General features: G+C 46.7%; 1 protein-coding gene across 4 annotated transcripts in view; it reads left to right on the top strand.

The window, feature by feature from the left end:
* CAMK1D (calcium/calmodulin dependent protein kinase ID) overlaps positions 1 to 19529 on the top strand; it is a 294151-nt gene that overhangs the window by 125438 nt on the left and 149184 nt on the right. For all 4 annotated transcript variants that reach the window (XM_012765698.3, XM_075997484.1, XM_012765700.3 and 1 more), the window contains exon 2: positions 741 to 872. In XM_012765698.3, the coding sequence (XP_012621152.1) occupies positions 741 to 872 (132 nt within the window). The remainder of the gene's footprint in view (positions 1 to 740; positions 873 to 19529) is intronic.

Genomic DNA, 19529 nt, shown 5'->3' with positions numbered 1-19529 from the left:
GAAGCAGGAAAGTTCTGCTGGGGTAGAAGCCAGCTTGGAGTCTGTCTTTGGAGATACGAGTTGTTCCTGAACATCTGGGAACAGAGAAGAACTCGGTGGCTTGTGGCACTTCCTTGACTCGTGAGCACAGAGCCCGAGTTTTGCAGTCTGAAGGCAATTGACTGTGTGGTCCTCCTTTGTTGATTTGGTTTAAAAAGGAAACAAACTGCTTGGTGAAGACTTGGGTACCCCAACCAATTAATCAGCCCTTGTCACCACCACGGGCAGCACCGACTCACCCTGTGATCGATCACCTCCTTACCATCTGGGAGAAGAAATCCAGGGTTTGCAAAGAGCTCTGACATTTCCCTTGGACGAAGGGCCTGTGGGAACCCCAGAATTTTAGCATGACTTTCTAGTCTATGCGGGGGATCCAGTCTTTTCTGCAGCAGGGACCTCTTATAGCAACGTTCCTGTTGGCTTCAAGGGACATCCCCACCCACGCTGAGCAGTGGGCGGCACCAGGAGGTGGCCAAACCCATGTGGACCTCCTCCAGTCCCTTTGCATGAGGCACGCTTGCCTGTGTGTGTTTCTTTGACTCAAGACATTGGGTCAGAGGCCACGCTGGGTGCAAAGTGATAGGGACGCCTGGGATCGTGCTGTCATTACTGTCACCCACACGTCGGTGGCAGGTTGGTGGAGCCATGGCGAAACCGATCTCCTGAATCTAAATGCCCTCTCTCTCCCTCTTTGTTCGCAGCGGGGCCTTTTCGGAAGTGGTCTTAGCTGAAGAGAAGGCGACTGGGAAACTCTTTGCAGTCAAGTGCATCCCGAAGAAGGCGCTGAAGGGCAAGGAGAGCAGCATAGAGAATGAGATAGCCGTTCTGAGAAAGTAAGTGGCCCCCGCCCTGCCCGTGTGGCCTGCCCAGAGGCTCGCTCTCCCGCCAGCACGGCCTGCCGAGAGGGGCAGACTCAGCAAGTGACGCCTGGTGGTCACGTGGTCGTACGGTGTGCTCAGAGCACTCTCCACGTAGATCCGCCGGGCCTGTGACATTCACGCCATCGCCAAAAGTGGTTAGTCACCACGTGCAAAGAGCACATCAGTGAGGCCGACTTGGTTTTGAACTGAGACCCTGCCACTCCCGATAGCTGAGTGACGTTAGGCCAGTTACTGAACCCTGAGTGTCCTCTGGAAGGTGGGATTCATAATATCTGCCCAGCAGGGTGTTTGAAGGGTTAAGCGAGACGGCACGTACTGAGTGTTTGCAAAGTGCTTGCCGTAGAACGCGCCGCATAGCAGGTGCCGCCACTGCCATGAGTACTGTTATCGCTGCCGTTGCTATTATTGCTTTGTCTTATAAGAAGAAGATGAAGCTCACAAAGTAGAGTCGTGTGCCCAATAAGCTTTGCAGCTTATAAGTGGCAGAGCCTAGAATGTCAACCCCTCCAGTGTCATTTTCTTACTTTGTGATGGTTTCTCCCCCTTTTCTGCCACGAACACAGCACCTGGCACCCAGCAGGTTCCATAGGGGTCCATATTTAGGTGCTTCACGGCTACATTGAGTTTTATTTTTGCTTTTTCTGTATAATAGAATCAAATACAAATCTTGTCCCCTCCAGGATAGTGGCGCACACAGGGCCATCCTGACGTGGCTGGATGCAGCCCAGAGATGCTCTTTCCTTAGCGTGGTGTCTGGTTCAGCCCCGCACGCCAGCATGGTTAAGCCATTCCACCACATCTCACAGGGTTTGGGGGAACAAGCCCTTATATGGCACCTGCCTTTGCATGTTTGGAGAGTATCTGAGCAGCGTGGCGTGGAAATATTTTAGAGTTGCTATTAATAAAAGATGTTCCAAATATCCTTGAAATTTTTGGGGTTTGGAACCAGCACATAGCAAGAATCTGTGCGCAGATAAGCAAAGCAGAATGAGAACAAGCCTTCTAGGGCCTCAAAACAAGCTATCACACCCCTCACATTCTTCCTGGGTAAGGCCTCTCTCCCAGTTCTCTCCTCCTGGGACCAACAGTGGCCACTGAATGATGCTTTGTCCCCATTTGTACAAACCCAGCACCCCTAAGGTGGTCAGGATGATCTATCGTGTTCTGACCTTGGTGTGACTCAGAGGAAGCTGCAGAACAAGCGATAAGAGTTCGAGAACAAATGGGTCTCCATAGCTCTTTAGTGTGAGCATTTTCACTTATTTGTTTGGTTGTTTGGTTGGTTTCTAGGTTCTCTGGGTTGTCTGTTAGGAACCCGAGGAGTTTCAGATCGTCCTGAGGAGGGTTGAGGGAAATGATTTTGTGGAAGAGAAGCTGGGAAAACAAATTAAGTGCATTAGCATCAGGCAGGAAAACACTATGTTAATGACACATTATTTAAATTGCCCATTTTCCAATATGAAATCAGTACTTGGAGAAGAAGTTATTTGCTGTGACATTAAGTGGCAGACACATTACAGATAAATTAACATTTCAGATGGAACTCTGGGTGGGCCCAGAACTTTCCAAAGGTTCTACCTTGGGCGCAGGGGCAATCCACTGCTGAGTTGAGGGTGATGCCTTTATTTTTATGTGAGCCCCTTGCGAGGTTGCGTCAATTTCATTGTTGGTGTTATTTTCCATCCGCATGGGCAGGGGGCGTGGATGTAAGTTTTATCAGTCTGTCCCGTTTGTGCCAGGGATGTTCTGCTTTAATTAGTGTCTTCACTCTGTGCCTCACTCAAGCAATCACTTCCAGGGAGAGGGCATTTAAAACCAGAGAGGGTCAGGGATTTGGAATAAATTGTTTTGATAGTTTCTTACTATCCTCCGCTGGAGGGCCTTGAAGCGTGACCTGTCTTTCAGGAGTGAAGAACAAAGAAGTGATTTCTCCGGGGATAAGAAGGTGATCTATTTCCACGTGGAATGGGAGGCAGTCCCACATCACAAGCAGCTGAAAGCAAAGTCTGTGAGCTGGAAAGAAACTAGCTTAGAACCACTCTTTGAATGTTGTCATGGAGACATTCATTCGTTTCGCAAATATTTATTAAATTCCCACCATGCGTCAGGCAGCAGTGCTAGGCACTGAGTTCAAAAGATCAGATACAATTCTTGCCCTCTGGGAGCTCACAGTTTTGTCACTAAATAAGTGTCGTGACATATAGATGCTGTGACAGGAGCATGACCAGGGGCCCCAGGTTGGTAGGGGTGGCCCGTTCTTCTTTTGGGGTGGGGTGGGAAGAAAGGTCTCATGGAGGAGGTGGGTGCAGACAATGAGTGTGTTTTGCTGGGTCAGAAACGCACAGGGAGGTCCCAGCAGAAGCAGTAGCCCGCGTAGAGGTAAGGGGACGGGAGACAGGCTGGGGCGCTGGGGAACTCCAGGGCAAAGGGTTCAAGGCCGGGAGATACCTAAGGATGGAGAGGCGGGATTGTGGAGGGCCTGGTATACCCCACTTCAGAATTTGCACTTCTTCCTGTAGAAAGTGGGGACCCAGTGAAGGGTTTTCATGCAAGCAGCAATGTGATCAGGTCTATTTCATGAAGCTTATCGTGGCAGGAGTTGGAGGGGCCAGGACTTGCTATTGCAGGGAGAGTGGTTGGGAGGCCTTTGGGAGAATCTGGTGGAGAAATGAAGAAATGACAAATTAAAACAGGAGCTGTGGGATTGGGACAGGAGGGACAGATACGAGAGTGTGCACATGGTGGAATCGCTAATACTTAGGGATTTGGGAGGAGTGGGCAGAGCGTTGAGGGGGAGAGATTCCCAGGTGACTGCCAGGTTTCTGATGTGGACAGCTGGGTGGGTGGTGACCTCGTTAACCAAGATCAGAAATACAAGAGCAGCAGGACAGGTGATGCGTTCTGATTTAGACATGGTGAATTTGGGGGATCTTGGAGATACCCAACTGGAGACGACCCGTTGACTATCCAGATCTGGAACTCAGCTGTGATCTCGGTTTGCTGAATATTAAAGTTTTCTGGAACAGTATATAGGAAAAAAAAAAAATCTTTTGGTACTTTCCATAACTAAGTCATTGTAGATAGGATCGCAAATAGACCCACTTTATTCTGGGTTGCGCCATATACCCTGGTCGTTTGTATATTTCCACGCTATTTTGGGTGCAAAAGGCCTGTTTGAGAGACTGCTTGCCCTCCTACGTGCTGAGTTTATTGTAGGGTGAGAGATTTATTTATTTCAGTGGATTAAAGTAATGTAGCTAATATATCCTCGAAGATGTCTTTTGTACTTGGTCCGAAAATAGTTCCAAAATGAATTTTCTACTAGATAAGTAGATATTAAACTAAGCTCAGAGGGGTAAAAAAAAAAAAATCCCACTAAACATCATGGTAGGCGGTTGCTATGCAGCCTCTCTGGCTTGGGCAGCAGTGGGCTGCATCTATATGTTTCAGCACGGGTTTTCCAGAAAGAACGGTTAGCCGCGGTGCCCAAATGCATTTTATCTTATGTGAAATTGAATATAACATCCTCCGTGTTACGCACCTTGGGTCGGATCATAGAGTTTACGGTTTCGGTGGTATTATTTACTTAGCGGGCAGGCGCTGCTGAAATCTAATTTCAGGGCAACACATAAAAGCACTTCCGCGGGGTGGAAAGACAAATGTGTCATCATCGGTCGGCATGTAAGTGAGAGACGGGGAGAGGGGAGATGCAAAACGGAAAAACGAGGGGCAGGAGGTGCAAAACGTGTATCTAGAGCAGCCCTTTTGCTAATAGTTGGGGGAAAACGAGGCTCAGATTGGGTAAAGAGGTGCTGTCAGAATGAAATATGGCACCGGAATTCAACATCCTTTCCTGATGGTTACTGTGTAGACAGGCAGAGACTGCCTTGCCTTGGGGAGAGGGGCAGGAAGTGCTTTGCAACTGTGCGTTCTCATCCATCTGAGTCCAATGAGAGGGGGGTGGGAGGGGTCTCTGCCTCTTTCTCTCTGATCAGTGTCTCTCAGCCTGGGCTGCATATTCAGATCACCTGGGAAGCTTGTTAAGATCATACTGATGTCCAAGCCCCGTCCTGGACCCATTGAGTCAGGATTGGAGGTTACAGCGGGCGTCGGAAAATAGAAAAAGCACCTCCCCTGTCCCCCTGCCCAGTGATCTTCATGCAGAACGCAGGCAGTGTGAGAACGACTGCTCTCGGGCCTCCCTTCCCGGGCTCACCTGCCAGGGGTGAGAAGCTGCCCTACACTACATGCGGGAGTGTGGGCACACGTGTAGTGATGGACGTGCAGAAACACACGCCAGACACTGTGTCCTTTTGGGGAGAGGTTTCGTTGAGACCGGCAAACTCAGATGTGCTCCCTTGGCAGAGCTGGGTGTCATTGCAAGAGAGGTGAATCGACTTGAGGCCATGATCCCCTCAGCAGGGTACAGGTGCCAGCCGCTGGCTGGGCTCAGGAGCGAGGACCTCGCTCTTCGAGGGTGGCCCGCGAAGGAGGGGCAGTAGTGGCGGTGCCCGGCCACGAGAGGCTGGGGCAGGCGCTGCACACAGGATCAGATGGGGGGCAGGGCTGCAAAAGGTGGCAGGTGCCAAAGCCCAGGGTGCTGGGCTGGAGCCCCTGGCACCCCTGTGGGCCAAGGTCAGAAGAGAAGGGAGACATGCGGAGTGAAGGTGAGACAGCACCCAGCTGTGGACAGGCAGGACAGGACTCCAGAGGCCCAGGGAATGGCCTCATCCTCTGATACCGTAGACCAGACACCTTCTGCTCAGTGCAGGCTGACTGGAGGGAAGGTAGCATCTGTCCCCAAAGAAGACGGCTGAGTTGGGATTAAGGAACAGCGCTGAGAAAGGTCGCAATGTCTGTGAACTTGTGTGAGTCTAGCTTGCTCCTACTCTTGGGTTTTGTTCTGAAGGGCGCTGGCTCTGTGTGCTTGCTTAAATCACTGCCAAGTTTACTGCGTGTATTAGAGAAATATACGCTTCGATAGAGATTCATTGATTGGGGCCAAACAAAACCACTTTTCCAATTGCTAGAAATGGCTGAGTTGGTAAAGCCAATACTTGAGTTTCTCAGCCACCAATACAACTTTTTAAGGATCTGTCTGACTTGCTTAGAAGGAGATGTTCTGAAACAGAGAGACTTCTTCTCCGGAAAGCTAGCACTGGAATGGCGGACACAGGCAGGGAGTGTGAAAATTCATGGCCGTGTGACGACAGGTGGGGAAGCAGGTGTATCTCTATGATCCTTGACCCTGGGCTACCCCGGGGAAAACCCATATTGAATGTTACCCTGATTTTGAAAAGAAAAGAAAAACAATGCAATTCACCTAAAACAGGGTTTGAGGGTTGTGATAAGTTATTTGGTGGTGGTTGTGTTGTGTATATGGTTAAATCAAAATCTTACCAGCTTTGGGCATGCATGTGTGAGCCTGCCTGCTGAATGACCCCACACCTGCCGGAATCTTAATGTGCCCCATCCCAGACCTGTGAAAACCAGGCTCTTTGCAAGCATCTCATCCCAGAGCAGACTTGATGGTCTTGCTTCTGGCCTTTCCTTGTGAACTCAGAATCTTGCCTTATTTGCTGTACTTCCTCCTTTTTGTCCTGAACCTTGGCCACCTTATTTCTGCGAGCCCTGCTGAGCTTCCTTCTGAGTGAGGAGGCTTCCTTTGCCAGGTAGAGAATAAACTCAGCTTTGTTTCTGATCACCGTTTGGTCGTTGTTTATTTCAGCCTAACTCTTCATGTCTGTAAGAAGAAATAAAATTGGTCTGATGCCAGTGCAACTTCATGGCCAGGAGAGGTTATGTTTGGTGCTTCCAGTGGCCTTCTCATGGTATTTTGTCCACAGCAGAGAATCAAGGACAATTTTTATTTGATTTCAGATCCAGAATCAATGCATACCTATTAATTTCTTGGAAATTGCTTATAGAACTTTGTGAATTGAAGGAGATTAGCATCGGCTGCATCCCTTACTACAAAACAGAGAGATTAAAGCTAGCTTGAGTAGGCATCTTGGTTTATCTCTCTAGTGACCACATGTCTCTGGAACTTCTCCCTGCCTGTGGTTTCTGCTTCCCCAATATTGCATTAAGTGTGGCTCTCATGGGACAGTCAGTCAATGCCTCAGTCCATTTGCTGTTGCTATAACAGAATACCTGAGACAGGGTAATTTACAAAGGGAAGAGGTTTATTTAGCACATGGCTCTGGAGGCTGGGAAGTCCAAGAGCAGGTGGCTGCATCTGGTGAGGACCTTGTGCTGCTTCATACCATGGCAGAAAAGCAGAAGGGCAAGGGAGTGGGTGTGAAAAGGGGGAGGTGAAGTGGCCAATATGATTTATAACAACCCACTCTCAAGAGAACTACCCCAGTCTCTTGGGAATCACATTAATTCCTTCGTGAGGGTGAAGCCCCCGTTACCCCAACACCTCCCAGCACTGCTTCAATGAGGAACTAATGTCCCAACACATGAATGTTAGGGGGACACACTCAAACCATTGCAGTCAGTTTTCAATTTCTTTAAACCTTCATTAATGAATGTTTAAATGCATGTCTGATAGCCACCTGTCCTACCTCAATTCCAGAAAGTCACCTTGGTAGAATCCAAACTCGTATGCAGACAGGCTCTCCCCTTGTGGTCTTCCTCTCTAGCTCTCACTTCCCCACCCCACACCCATGTGTCAGGTTAGTCCCCTCAAAAGAAGCAGAAAATTGCTTTGGCCAGCCCCCCCATACTTTCCTGCTTCCTTTTGACATACACCTCCCTCAGGATGCCACCAATTGTCCTGTCTGGGTGGGCCATTCTCTCTGAGCTTCCACAGCCCCAGGGTGACCCCCTGTCACTCCTGACTGTGCCTTTTGATGTCTGCTTCTTGAGACTGTGGGTTTCCTTAATCTAGCCCCAAAGTAAAGGCGGAATGGTGAGAATGGAGGCAAGAGGTGGGGGCCCCACATGAAATTAAGGAACTTAGAACCACTGGATGGGGTTCAGGTGCTGATGAGGTGGAGAGGGTTTAGGGGGAAGGGAGAAATCTACGCTGATTTCCAGTTCTCTCTGGCTCTGGTGACAGTATTAGTCGAGGTTGTCCAGAGAAACAGAACCAAAGAGATTTATTGCGAGAGATCAGGTCATGCAATTATGGAGGCTGAGAAGTCCCACGAGCTGCCGTCCACAAGCCAGAGACCCCGAAGGGCCAAGGGTGTGATTTAGTCCAAGCCCAACAGCCTGGGAGCTATGGCAGCTGATGATTTAAGTCCCGATCTGAGTGTGAAGGCCCGAGAACGAGAAGCACCAGAGTCCCCAGGCAGGAGATGGATGTCCCGGCTTGAGAAGAGAGAACAAATCCACCTTTCTCTGGCTTTTGTTCAGCACTGGCCCCCAGCACGTTTGGTGTCCTCCTATATTGGCGAAGGTAGATCTTCTATACTCGATCCACTGATTCAAATGCTTGTCCCTTGCAGAAACACTCTCACAGACAACCAGAAATAATGTTTCACTAGCTATCTGGGCATCCCTTGGTCCAGTCAAGTTGACACGTAACATTGACTGTTAGAGTGACCAAGTGGTGGCTGGTCCCTCAACCAACGTGGGGAGTTCTAGAAGGGGAGGAGGTTTGAGGGGGAAACGATTCTCTTGTGGCAACAGGAGAATCTGCTTAGATCCAGTCTGGCTGTGCCTGCCACCTTGTGCGCTATATATATTACTCTGTAGGTATTTAGAGTAGTTGGAGAAACAATGTTTTTTTTTTTAATCACACTTTTAGAAACAGTGTCACTTCCTCGCATGTTTATTTCCTTGTGTCATCTCTCTGCCATCTAATCTGGAGGTTTACTTAGGGAATTCAGCTCGTGTGTGGACTAGTTGGTGGTTTAAATTCCTCTTAATAATATATCTTGGCAAATATTTTCCCCTCTTCCTCTGTAAACTTCCTTAGCTAATGATTTATATAAATTTCACTTAAATGATTCCAAGGGAAGAGAGAGAGAGTATGTGTGTGTGTGTGTGTGTGTGTGTGTGTGTGTGTGTGTGTGTATTGTAGCCTAATATTTCTAAAAAATCAGAATAGCTTATACTGGAGAATCATGCTACATGAAAGATTAAATATGAGAAGTCCTGAGACAGACTAGGATGGCACACATAGAAAAAAGACTAAATAGACAGAAAAGATTTGCTATTTATTTTCTGTTACTCTTTAGGTTGTGTCAATTCTGTCTTCTATATACATGGTTTTGGTATTATTTATGTGAGTAGATAAATTATTTTAGTGAAGCTTTATTTATGACTCACTATACATTTTAAATTATATATAACTTAATGAATAAATTTCATTTCACACACTTGAAGTTCAGGAGTACCATTTGGATGATTTAAACAGTTGTTTACCCCTTTAAAGCTTTATAACTAACTCTTTCCTCTCAAAGCATAAAATTGAAGTCAGAGGCTTTACTGACTAGTCTGAAACCAGATTTTGGGAAAATATACAAGTGAAGGAATTTTTTTCTCTAATGGTATTTGTATGGAATTTGATAAATGGGATTTAATATTCATTTTATTGGCATTTGCAGTTTTCTTCTATGAATATTTAAAAAATATGGCTGGGTGTGGTGTCTCACACCTGTAATGCTAGCACTTTGGGAGGTTGAGGCAGAACGATTGCTGGAGGCCAGGAGCACAAGATCAGCCTGAACAAGAGCAGGACCCCATCTCTACTAAAAATAGAAAAATTAGAAGGGTGTGGTGGCACGTACCTGTAGTCTGAGCTACTAGGGAGGCTGAGGCAGGAGGATTGGTTGAGCCCAGGAGTTTGAGGCTGCTGTGAGCTATGATGATGCCACCACACTCACTCTAGCCTGGGCAACAGAGCGAGACCCTGTCTCAAAAAAAGAAAAATAGGCCGGGCGCGGTGGCTCACACCTGTAATCCTAGCACTCTGGGAGGCCGAGGCGGGCGGATTGCTCAAGGTTAGGAGTTCAAAACCAGCCTGAGCAAGAGCAAGACCCCATCTCTACTATAAATAGAAAGAATAAATTGGCCAACTAATATATATGTAGAAAAAATTAGCCGGGCATGGTGGCACATGCCTATAGTCCCAGCTACTCGGGAGGCTGAGGCAGGAGGATCGCTTGAGCCCAGGAGTTTGAGGTTGCTGTGAGCTATGATGACACCACGGCACTCACTCTAGCCTGGGCAACAGAGTGAGACTCTGTCTCAAAAAATAAATAAATAAATAAAAGAAAGAAAAATACTCTTGACTATATGATACGGACAAGTGGAAGGTATCACTTGGGATCCAAACACATACAAAGATATTTATTAACAAATACAGTGCTATAATAGATGTGGTATTTTTGGTTCTTGTTGAAGGCCACAGAACTGATCAGACTAAGAATACACACACACATATATATATATGTATACACATATGTGTAAATATTCTGTATGTAGGTAGGTAAATATACACATGTACATACATTTTTAAAAGATCTCAGGGTTTTTTTAATCTTCCTATTAAAGAGCAAAACATTCTTTTGCTTCATTTAGTAAACATACCACCAAGGCTGTCAAGAATCTGGTATCTGGGGATACCTGAAGAAGATGATATGCATGTGAAAAGCCTTCTTGAACTTTAAAATGTTCAAATGTTTCATATCATCCTGATAGTAGGTATTCCCACTCTCATTTCGGTTGGAAGAGCGCAGAATATCTCTGAGAGGGGTAAGAGCAGAAACTGTTCTGTCCATTTTACAGAGAGACAAACTGCGGTGCAATGTGGAGTTGGGTGTGCAGTGGAGCAGGGGGTGGGGGTGGTTAGAGCCGATGGTCTCTTCCCCATCTTTAGGGGCACCTACTTGTAGAAGACCCTGCCTTCCCTTCTGCCAGCAAGTCACTGTTGGAAGTTTAGACCCTCTAGGAACAATCAATAGAAACCCAAAGTCTTATGACTCCCAATGAATAGTAAGAAATAATAAACTGATAACTTTAAAATCAAAATAAAAACTTTAGTCCCAACCTATTCTACCAAAATCGAGAGCAATTTATATGTATCTTTTGAGATTTTTTTTTTTTTTTTTTAAGACAGAGTCTCACTCTGCTGCCCAGGCTGGAGTGCAGTGGCATGATCATAGCTCACTGCAGCCTTGAACTCCTGGGCTCCAGTGATCCTTGGGTGGTTTTGCGAATTTGAGCATGTCAGAACCACCTGGCGGACTGGTGAAAACATAGGTTGCTGGGCCCCAGCCCCAGAGGCCCCGGCCTGAGACTCTGCATTGCTGGTACCCAGTGGTGTCGGTCCGGCCGCTGCAGAGACCGCACTTTGAAAAATGATGATTTAAGCTGCCTCATCCGGGGGTCTCCATTCTGACTCCTGCAGTTGTTTCTCAAACGCGATAATCGAGTGCAGCACCTATGAGGGCTCAGCCTGGACCACTAAAGCCAGTGACCTGGCACCTGGGTTGTTTGGGACCCAGTGGAGGCTTCTAGACAGCCGATGGTCACCGCTGTGACTTCAGAACATGAGCATGCGTAGATTCAAGGCCCACCGTGAATTAATAACACAATGGCCTTCTCCCGCCAAACCTGTATAAAAATCCTCCAAAAATTTTTGAAAAGTATTTTAAATATCTTTTAAATTGTTTCTATTCCATTTTTCAGTAAGCCTAAGATGAAGCTAGAGGAGTTCCATCGTAGCTAAAGAAAACCAACTTGAGTTTGCTTAGATTAAGGATGTTTATTGGGGGAATACTGGTTTATCTTAGCTAATTGAGGGGAAAAATTGAACGACCAAGATTTGCGTGGAGGGACAACCAGGTCTGGTCCTGGGGTGGCATCTTAGGAATTCATGATCTGCTGTCTTGGTTCAAGCCCCAAGACCCTCATCTCATTCTTTCTCCTTTTCCAAACTTCACATTCCTGGGATCGCATAGATCTGGCTTGAGTCAAGGGTTATCCTTGGAGACACTGGCTTGGATCAAGGGTTATCTTCAGAGGAACATTTCTATTATCGCAGCAGAAGCATGTAAAACTTGCCCTGTTGCAGTTTAAATACTCTCCACTTCACGTTAACCCTCGCAGGGTACTTTGCAAGGGGTGACTCGGCCCCCGGGGAGATGCAGAGTGTTTTGGTGGTGTCTTAGCAAGAATGGTTTCCTTTCATTTAGCACTGTTTCGCATCCTTTGTGCAGTGCTCAGTTTTGAATGCGATGGGATTAAATGCACATGCAAACGGGGGACAGTCGCATGGCCTGAACATCCTGGTCCTGCTGTACTTCTTAGGGGCTGTGCTTTGAAAGGGCAGCCCCAAGAGTGACCTCCCCCGCCTGCCTAAAAGCAATGCCACTCCTTGTGACCCCTACCCCTTTGATCTGCTGTTAAAATCATTTTACAAAAGAAAAAACTTAGCATCATAAAAAATATGGGAAGGATATAATCTCAGAATAAAGAGCAGTCTTTGAAGTAAAAGAAGAAAAAAAAAAAAAAAAAAACCAAACAACCCAGCCATGTTCCCATACTTATTTCTCAGATTTCATCGCTGACAGGTGAGCACTTGTCTGGCTTGGCCCCTGGAGCGACTTGCGAGAGCTGCTGTTCCAGGTCACTTCTCTTCCCTTACTGATGAGGGACATGAGTCACCGGAAGGCTACTCTGAAACCTCATCCCTTTACAGGAGAATTTGGTTGTCTTGGCTACCTCTCACTTGGGGCATCTTTCCGTGAGTGGTTTCGACTTTATTCATGCTGGCCCCTCCTCAGGTCCCTCCTCTGTAGGCTGTAGGGCAGGGGTCCTCAAACGTTTTAAACAGGGGGCCAGCTCACTGTCCCTAGACTGTTGGAGAGTGGGACGCACATTCCACGCATGCGCACTGTGGGCCCGGGACGGGTCGGCTGCTAAGCAGGACAGGCAGCGGCGGCAGAAACACCCAGCGGGCCGGATACATGTCCTCAGTGGGCTGCCTGTGGGCCACGGGCTGTGGTTTGAGGACGCCTGTTGTAGAGTCTGAAACGATCTGTGAGTCCCATGCTCTGATTTTATGGTTTCCTCTCCTTTTAAGGGAAAACACATTCCCCAGCAACCTTGAAGGAGGTTGCGATGGTAAATAACCTAAAATTAATAAGCAACGACACTGAGGAGTAGCCGGCCCACAATCACTTTCCTAAAATACACCCCGAGTCCCCAAATGAGCAGGCGCAAACAACAGTTTGGAGCCCCTCTAATAATATCCTGGAGGCAAAAATTCGGGGAGATTTGGAGCTCAGAACACGTGGACTTCCTTGTTGTCTCTGTTTATTCAGGATTAGGTGATGATGCCATAGTGACTTCCAAGCTTTGATTACAGCCCGGGGTTCTGGACACCAGCTGCATGTTAAAACCATCCGGGGAATATTCCAGATCGATTAAATCAGAATCTCTAGGACTGGAGTCCAGACATGATTTTTTTTTTTTTTTTTGAGACAGAGTCTCACTTTGTTGCCCAAGCTAGAGTGAGTGCCATTGTGTCAGCCTACAGCAACCTCAGACTCCTGGGCTCAAGCAATCCTCCTGCCTCAGCCTCCCGAGTGGCTAGGACTACAGGCATGCGCCACCATGCCCAGCTAATTTATATATATATATATTAGTTGGCCAGTTAATTTCTTTCTATTTATAGTAGAGACGGGGTCTTGCTCTTGCTCAGGCCGGTTTCGAACTCCTGACCTTGAGCAATCCACCCGCCTCGGCCTCCCAGAGTGCTAGGATTACAGGCATGAGCCACCGTGCCTGGCCCAGATATGATGTTTTAAAATAACAATCTCCCCATGTGGCTCCAATGTGCAGCCAGAGTTGAGAGTCACTGGACCAGAGGGAGAGAGTACTGTACTGTTCACCCAGTTGATGCTCAAGAAAGAATATTTAGGTTTGTCTTAGCATCGCTGTAGAATATATATATATTTTTAGATGTATGACCTGTCACCTATAGACCCAAAGAGATAAATTAGGGAATGGTTGTGCTACGGAAAGCATTTACTGATTTATTAAAGATTTTGCCTTCAAGCTCTTTTAAATGGTGGATTTCTCGGTGATGTGGGTTTAAATTTTTAAGAATATATTTACGTGCAGCTTTGCGGGAGCGCATGAATATTAAGTAGTTCCTATTGCTGTTGTGTTGAAATGAATTCGTATATAGCAAATCAGTACGAAGTAAGTGAATATTTCAAAGGGGGTGGAAAAAACTTGGACGGCTGGGGACTTAGGGAAATTGGCAGGACATTTGGGGACCCCAGCTGCTCTTTGCTCTTTGAATGCCATAAATTGGTGACAGCTTGCCAGGCACAGAGCTCTCTGCCAGACGTGTTGCGTTGTGATAGTGGTTGCTTGGATGGGGGAAAGATTCTGAAGCTGGTTTGGCCACACATGAAGATGGCAAACTCCTTAAGGAGAATGATTACCTGCCCTGTATCTTCTGAGCAAATTTGCAAAAGTAGCTTCATCCCTGAGGCTTTTGAGTCACCGCATTTGAATAAGAGGCACACCCATGAGAGTTTGCAGGAAAACAAAGAGAAACCCTACTCTCAGAAAGGGCTTGCTAATTGTTTTGGGATTTGTGACAGATAGTGTAAATATCAGGTGGGAATCCAATTCCCTCATTGGCTTGAGCAAATACTGAGTCAGTATTTGGGTGATTCTTGCTATTGTTGTTGATGCTAATTAGTCATCCAAGGGAGCCTTGGTCTCCGGGAACTTTGTTTCCTGCATTTGGGTCTCTCTCCCCACTGCATGCACCTGCTCAACTCTCTTGTCTCTCCGCCTGGAAAGCAGGAACAAAGAAGAAAGCCTTTCTGTTGAATCAGACGTCAAAAGAACCAACCACCAACGTGCATTGCTCCACTGCGGTTCAGGAAGTCACTTAGGCTTGGCATCACACTTAGGAGAGTTATGTCAATTTAAAGAGCGCTTTTTTGTACAGTTTTTTAAAAATAGGGAACAGACTGTGCAAAATGGACAACATGCAACGCAGAACCGTTTAGTGTTTAAGCGAGGCTGACCTGCCCACTGTGGCCGAAGGGGTTTTCGACGGAAGCCAGCGTTCAGGCAGTGGCTGCGCCTCCGTGACAAGGAGCACGTCGCTTTCTGTGGTTTGCATGTGTTCCTCTTAAATTGAAGAAAATTGAAGCATTCTGGGGCATGGCACCAACAGAGCTGCAAGAATGAAAGAACAGCCTTCCCGGCCAGGAAGAGGCAAGTGAAAAATCTTCCCTAGCCTTTTTCTTGCCCGGTGGCAATGCAAGACAAAAGTTTTGTCTTCAGAAACTGCATCTCTGAAGAATCAGCCCCTCCAACGCTGAGAGTCGCTGCACGTGGGGGTAGGCGAGGGGCAGCAGGAAATGGAGATCATCAGCATTTACCACTTCCTGGGAACAGAGGCTTTAAAGAAAATCAGCGTCATGGGAACATTTGTCCCCCTTCACTGCAGTTATTTAGTAATTTCTGAGACTGGGATTTTTCTGGCCAACACACGCTATAAAATGTTAGAGCTGCCAATAGTTTGACATAAACCCTCGTTTTATATGCTCTTTGCAGCAGAGAGATCTTTAAGGATAGCTCCGATGTGCCAGACCTCAAAGCCGAGGGGAAAAGGAGTTAGGAGCAAATTAAACTCAAAGCAAACTGAAAAAAATTCTTTGCAAATTTGTAATATGCTAAAAAACACAATCACAACCTGATCATTCTCGTTAGAGTCTTTAGGGAGGCCATTCTGCACGTGGCAGACTATTTGCCATTTTCTGTAGCACTTTCTATATTATTTCAGGACACTGAATACTTTATTTCTTGCTTTCGAATTAATTATGTGCATATCTTTACCTTCTTAACCACAGTTCTTTAGTGCTGGGTCTCAGTATTTTTGTTTTTCCCTGGGCCCCTAGGAGGGTGCTTTTATTCCTAGTTACTGTTTCATAATTGTTGTTGAATTTTGACTGCACTTTCACAAAACATGGGTGTGATTTTGTTTTGTTTTTTCAAATTCGGCTCCTAATGAATTATATATATATCTAGCTGGGCAGACAGAAAGCTGCCACATGTAGAATAAAAGAGCCATCCAAGTGATCAGAGTCATAGAACCATAAAATGTTAGAGCCATAAAGGACCTGAGATTTTAATTCAGCCTATTTATTTTGGAGATGAGCAATTAGGCTCACAGAGATAAGTGACTTGTGCAAGGTTGGAGAGCTGGTGGCAGATGAATCAGCCGTCCCCTGCGCTTAGACATTGACCAGTCACGTGGAAACTGACATTGCTGACAGTTGTCTTCGCTACCTATTGTGGTGCATGTAAATTTCATCAATCGCTATGCCTCTAATTTTCCTTGGGGAAGATACTTAATTGATTTTTAATTTTATCTTCTCTGAATTTGAGGTTCATTAGTTGCTTTGTTTTTCTGGCTACTTTCTAAAATTGATTTATTTTATCTTAGTTTATTTATTTATTTTTTGAGATAGGGTCTTGCTTTGTTGCCCAGGCTGGAGTGCAGTGGCGTCATCATAGCTCCATGCAGCCTCTAGCTCCCGGGCTCAAGCGATCCTCCTGCCTCAGCCTCCCGAGCAGCTGGGACTACAGGCATGTGCCACCATGCCTGGCTAATTTGTCTATTTTTTTCTAGAGATGGGATCTCGCTCTTGCTCAGGCGGGTCTCAAATTCCTGAGCTTAGGCGATCCTCCCACCTTGGCCTCCCAAAGTGCTGGGATTATAGGCATGTAATCCACTAGTACGCCACTATGCCCGGCGTACTTTCTGAAATTTTCTTATGCCACTTTCAAGAAAACTGACTCCCCACATTAGACACAGAGGGTGCTGGCAGGGACACTGAGTACACAAGTGGACAGTGGACAGTCCATATAGGAAAGTAGAATTCTGACCTCCAATCTGTAGCAACCAGTCCAGGAAGCCAAACAGGAACCCCTGTAGCGATTGGCCAGGACTTGCTCAGTATCCTGGCAGCTGTCCCCAGCTTTGGTCCTGACTTCCAGCTTAGGAGCAAACTAAGCAGACCAGACGTGCTCCCCAACTGGTCACATGCTTCCCTGAGCCCCTCATTTTCCCCACCAACAACCCCCACTTGGGCACACCTGGCCCTTCCTTGTTTCCACTATAAAGTGTCACACTCCTCTGCCTGCCGTTGAGTCTCTGCAAAATGCAACTGCAAGTGACAGTGGCCCACACCTTTGACAGAGGAGGTTCAACACAAACAGCCTTGGCTTCTCACATTGGGCTTCACTCATTGCCACGTGGGGGAAGACCCATGACAGATCCTGGCCCTGGCGACTTCCAGGTTCTCTCTGGTTAGGGTTGTGCAGCCGGCTTGCATCTACCTGATGGTCTTTTCCAAAGCATATTTGTCTCTTTCTTTTCTAAAAGGATATATGAAGAGGTCATGGTTGGTTGCGTGGCTGAAATCAGCATGCACTCTGTCTGGGGCGCTCTCCTGACCCGGTGACCCACCAAGACGGGGGTGGGGCGGGTGGGTTGGTCTGGCTCAGAGTCGGCAGCTCAGCACTTTCTAAGTGCTCATAAATCTTCCGTTTAACAATCTCTCTAGAATCTTCCGTAGAGGATGGTACCAGGCATCATCTATCCTTTTCCTTGCAGGAATCCATCCTTTCCTCTTATTTTGAAAATGAGGGTTTTTCTTATTTTCCAACAGTTTTCAACATGGATAAAAAGTCTGAAATCACAACGGAGGTTCATAATTTACCAGCTATTTTTATTTTGAATGTCCATTATGGACTTTAATTCAAGCGATAACATTATCTTATTTCAGGGACTGTCTTGTGTGTTCATTCCTCAGAACAGTGACAATGCCGAGGCGGCACTGGGAGGGTAGGGGACGACAGGGATTTGGGCCTTCCAAGTGTCTGTCAGCTCACCTAAACCCCCCATTCTCTGATGTGACCAACTATCATTTTCTTAATGTCACCTGGCGTGCATACAAATGCGGTTTCACACCCCTCATTTCCAAACATACTCAAATCGTAAGTTTGGAGTTAATGTCTGGGAAGTTCTCAGAACATAGCCAGCCCATAGTAATCATTCAGTGCCTCTCGCTGCTACTGTTCCTCTCACAGCTACTTACAGTAACGCTGCTACTGTTACCATATAGAAATGCTGTAGCTGCTACTCTGTCTTAATCATGCTTGCCTTCACCCTACAATCCTTTAACCTGCCAAGCTGCTTTCTACCCCAGCCTTCCTCACTCAGTTTCCTCTGTTTAACCCCCCTCTGTCTCTCTCCACCCTCTTCCCCCCTTTATGCCTGGCCCCTTCCTCCTCATCTTTCAAATGTCTCTTAAATGTCACTCCTGGAAGCCCTCCTAAACTCCAGTCTAAATTAGCGCTCCTGTTTTACTCTTTTAGACCAGGGATTAGTAAACATTTTCTCTAAAGAGCCCAGTAGTAAATAGTTTAGCCTGTGCAGGCCATACAGGCAGCTGCTCAGCTCTGATGCTGTAGAATGTATGGGCCGAGTGCCAATAAAACTTTATTTACAAAAACAGATTATGGGCCACTGATCATAGTGTACCAAGCCCTGCTTTAGGGCACTCTTGTGCTTATTCTGCACAGTATGATCATGTGATCATTTGTCTACTATGTCTCTCATTAAAGATAAACCCGGTTCTGTTGGTGTCCATTTCTGCACCTGCAAGCATAGGCACTTAGTAAGTATGTGTCGTATGAGTGAAAGAATGAGATGGACATGTAATCAACACCCAGATCTGCTTTCCGTTTCCTATCTGTTGATAATATACTATTGTCCTTGTCTGTTGAACATTTCCTTTATCTTCTAGCTCTGTTTCTTTAAAGTAAAATCCTCAGTGTTCTTTGACCTTTGTCCCCCTTTCCCTTCTCCCACAAATCTAGCTCCTTCAGGACTTGTCTGTCCTTCCAAGCTCAGGCCACTCTACTGGCAATGCCAGCCCTTGGCCGGTCAGTGTTTGTGCCAGATGGGAGTTTGCACTGCCCTTTCTCTGATTAAAACATGGGAGTGAAGTCCTGCATGTGTCATCCTAAGAGATGAGCTCATCTTAAGAGCATGATGGCATTTGTGTCACAGGGAGGAACTCCGAGACACGTCATATTGGCACTGATGTGATTTGGGAGAAGGGAGGGAAAAAAACAGCCACCACCTAGCAACCCTACCCCCTGCATTTGAAGAGGGAGTAATTTCTTTTACCAAACAAATTTGTTTTGCTCAACCACGTCGAAGTCTATAGGTGTGATCCTTGTTTTCATAGGCAGCTAATTTTGCAGTGACATTTTGGGACAGCCGATCCCAGTGGTATTTTTCTTGCCTTTTGAATGCCTCGCAGTTGAGATTGTCAACAATCCTCGACCTCCGCAGAGCCAGGAGTTAGACGGACATGTGGGACCTCCACCCCCCTCCCCACTCCACCCCAACCCCGGCAGAGCCAATGACAGCGGTGAGCGCTGCATTTTCTTCCCTTCCGATTTCCTGCTCTAAACTTGCAGGGCGTCAGTGAACTCAGGCATTTCTGCCAGATCTAAAAATGTTTCCCATGATCGGGAAGCAAAAGGCTGGTTTAGGTTACACGCACTTTGTCTGCTGGGAAAATACATAGTTTACAGACA

This window comes from Microcebus murinus, chromosome 25 (genome assembly GCF_040939455.1).
Source record: "Microcebus murinus isolate Inina chromosome 25, M.murinus_Inina_mat1.0, whole genome shotgun sequence".
NCBI classification, from domain to species: Eukaryota; Metazoa; Chordata; class Mammalia; order Primates; family Cheirogaleidae; genus Microcebus; species Microcebus murinus.
This window is presented reverse-complemented; position numbering and strand designations above follow the sequence as displayed.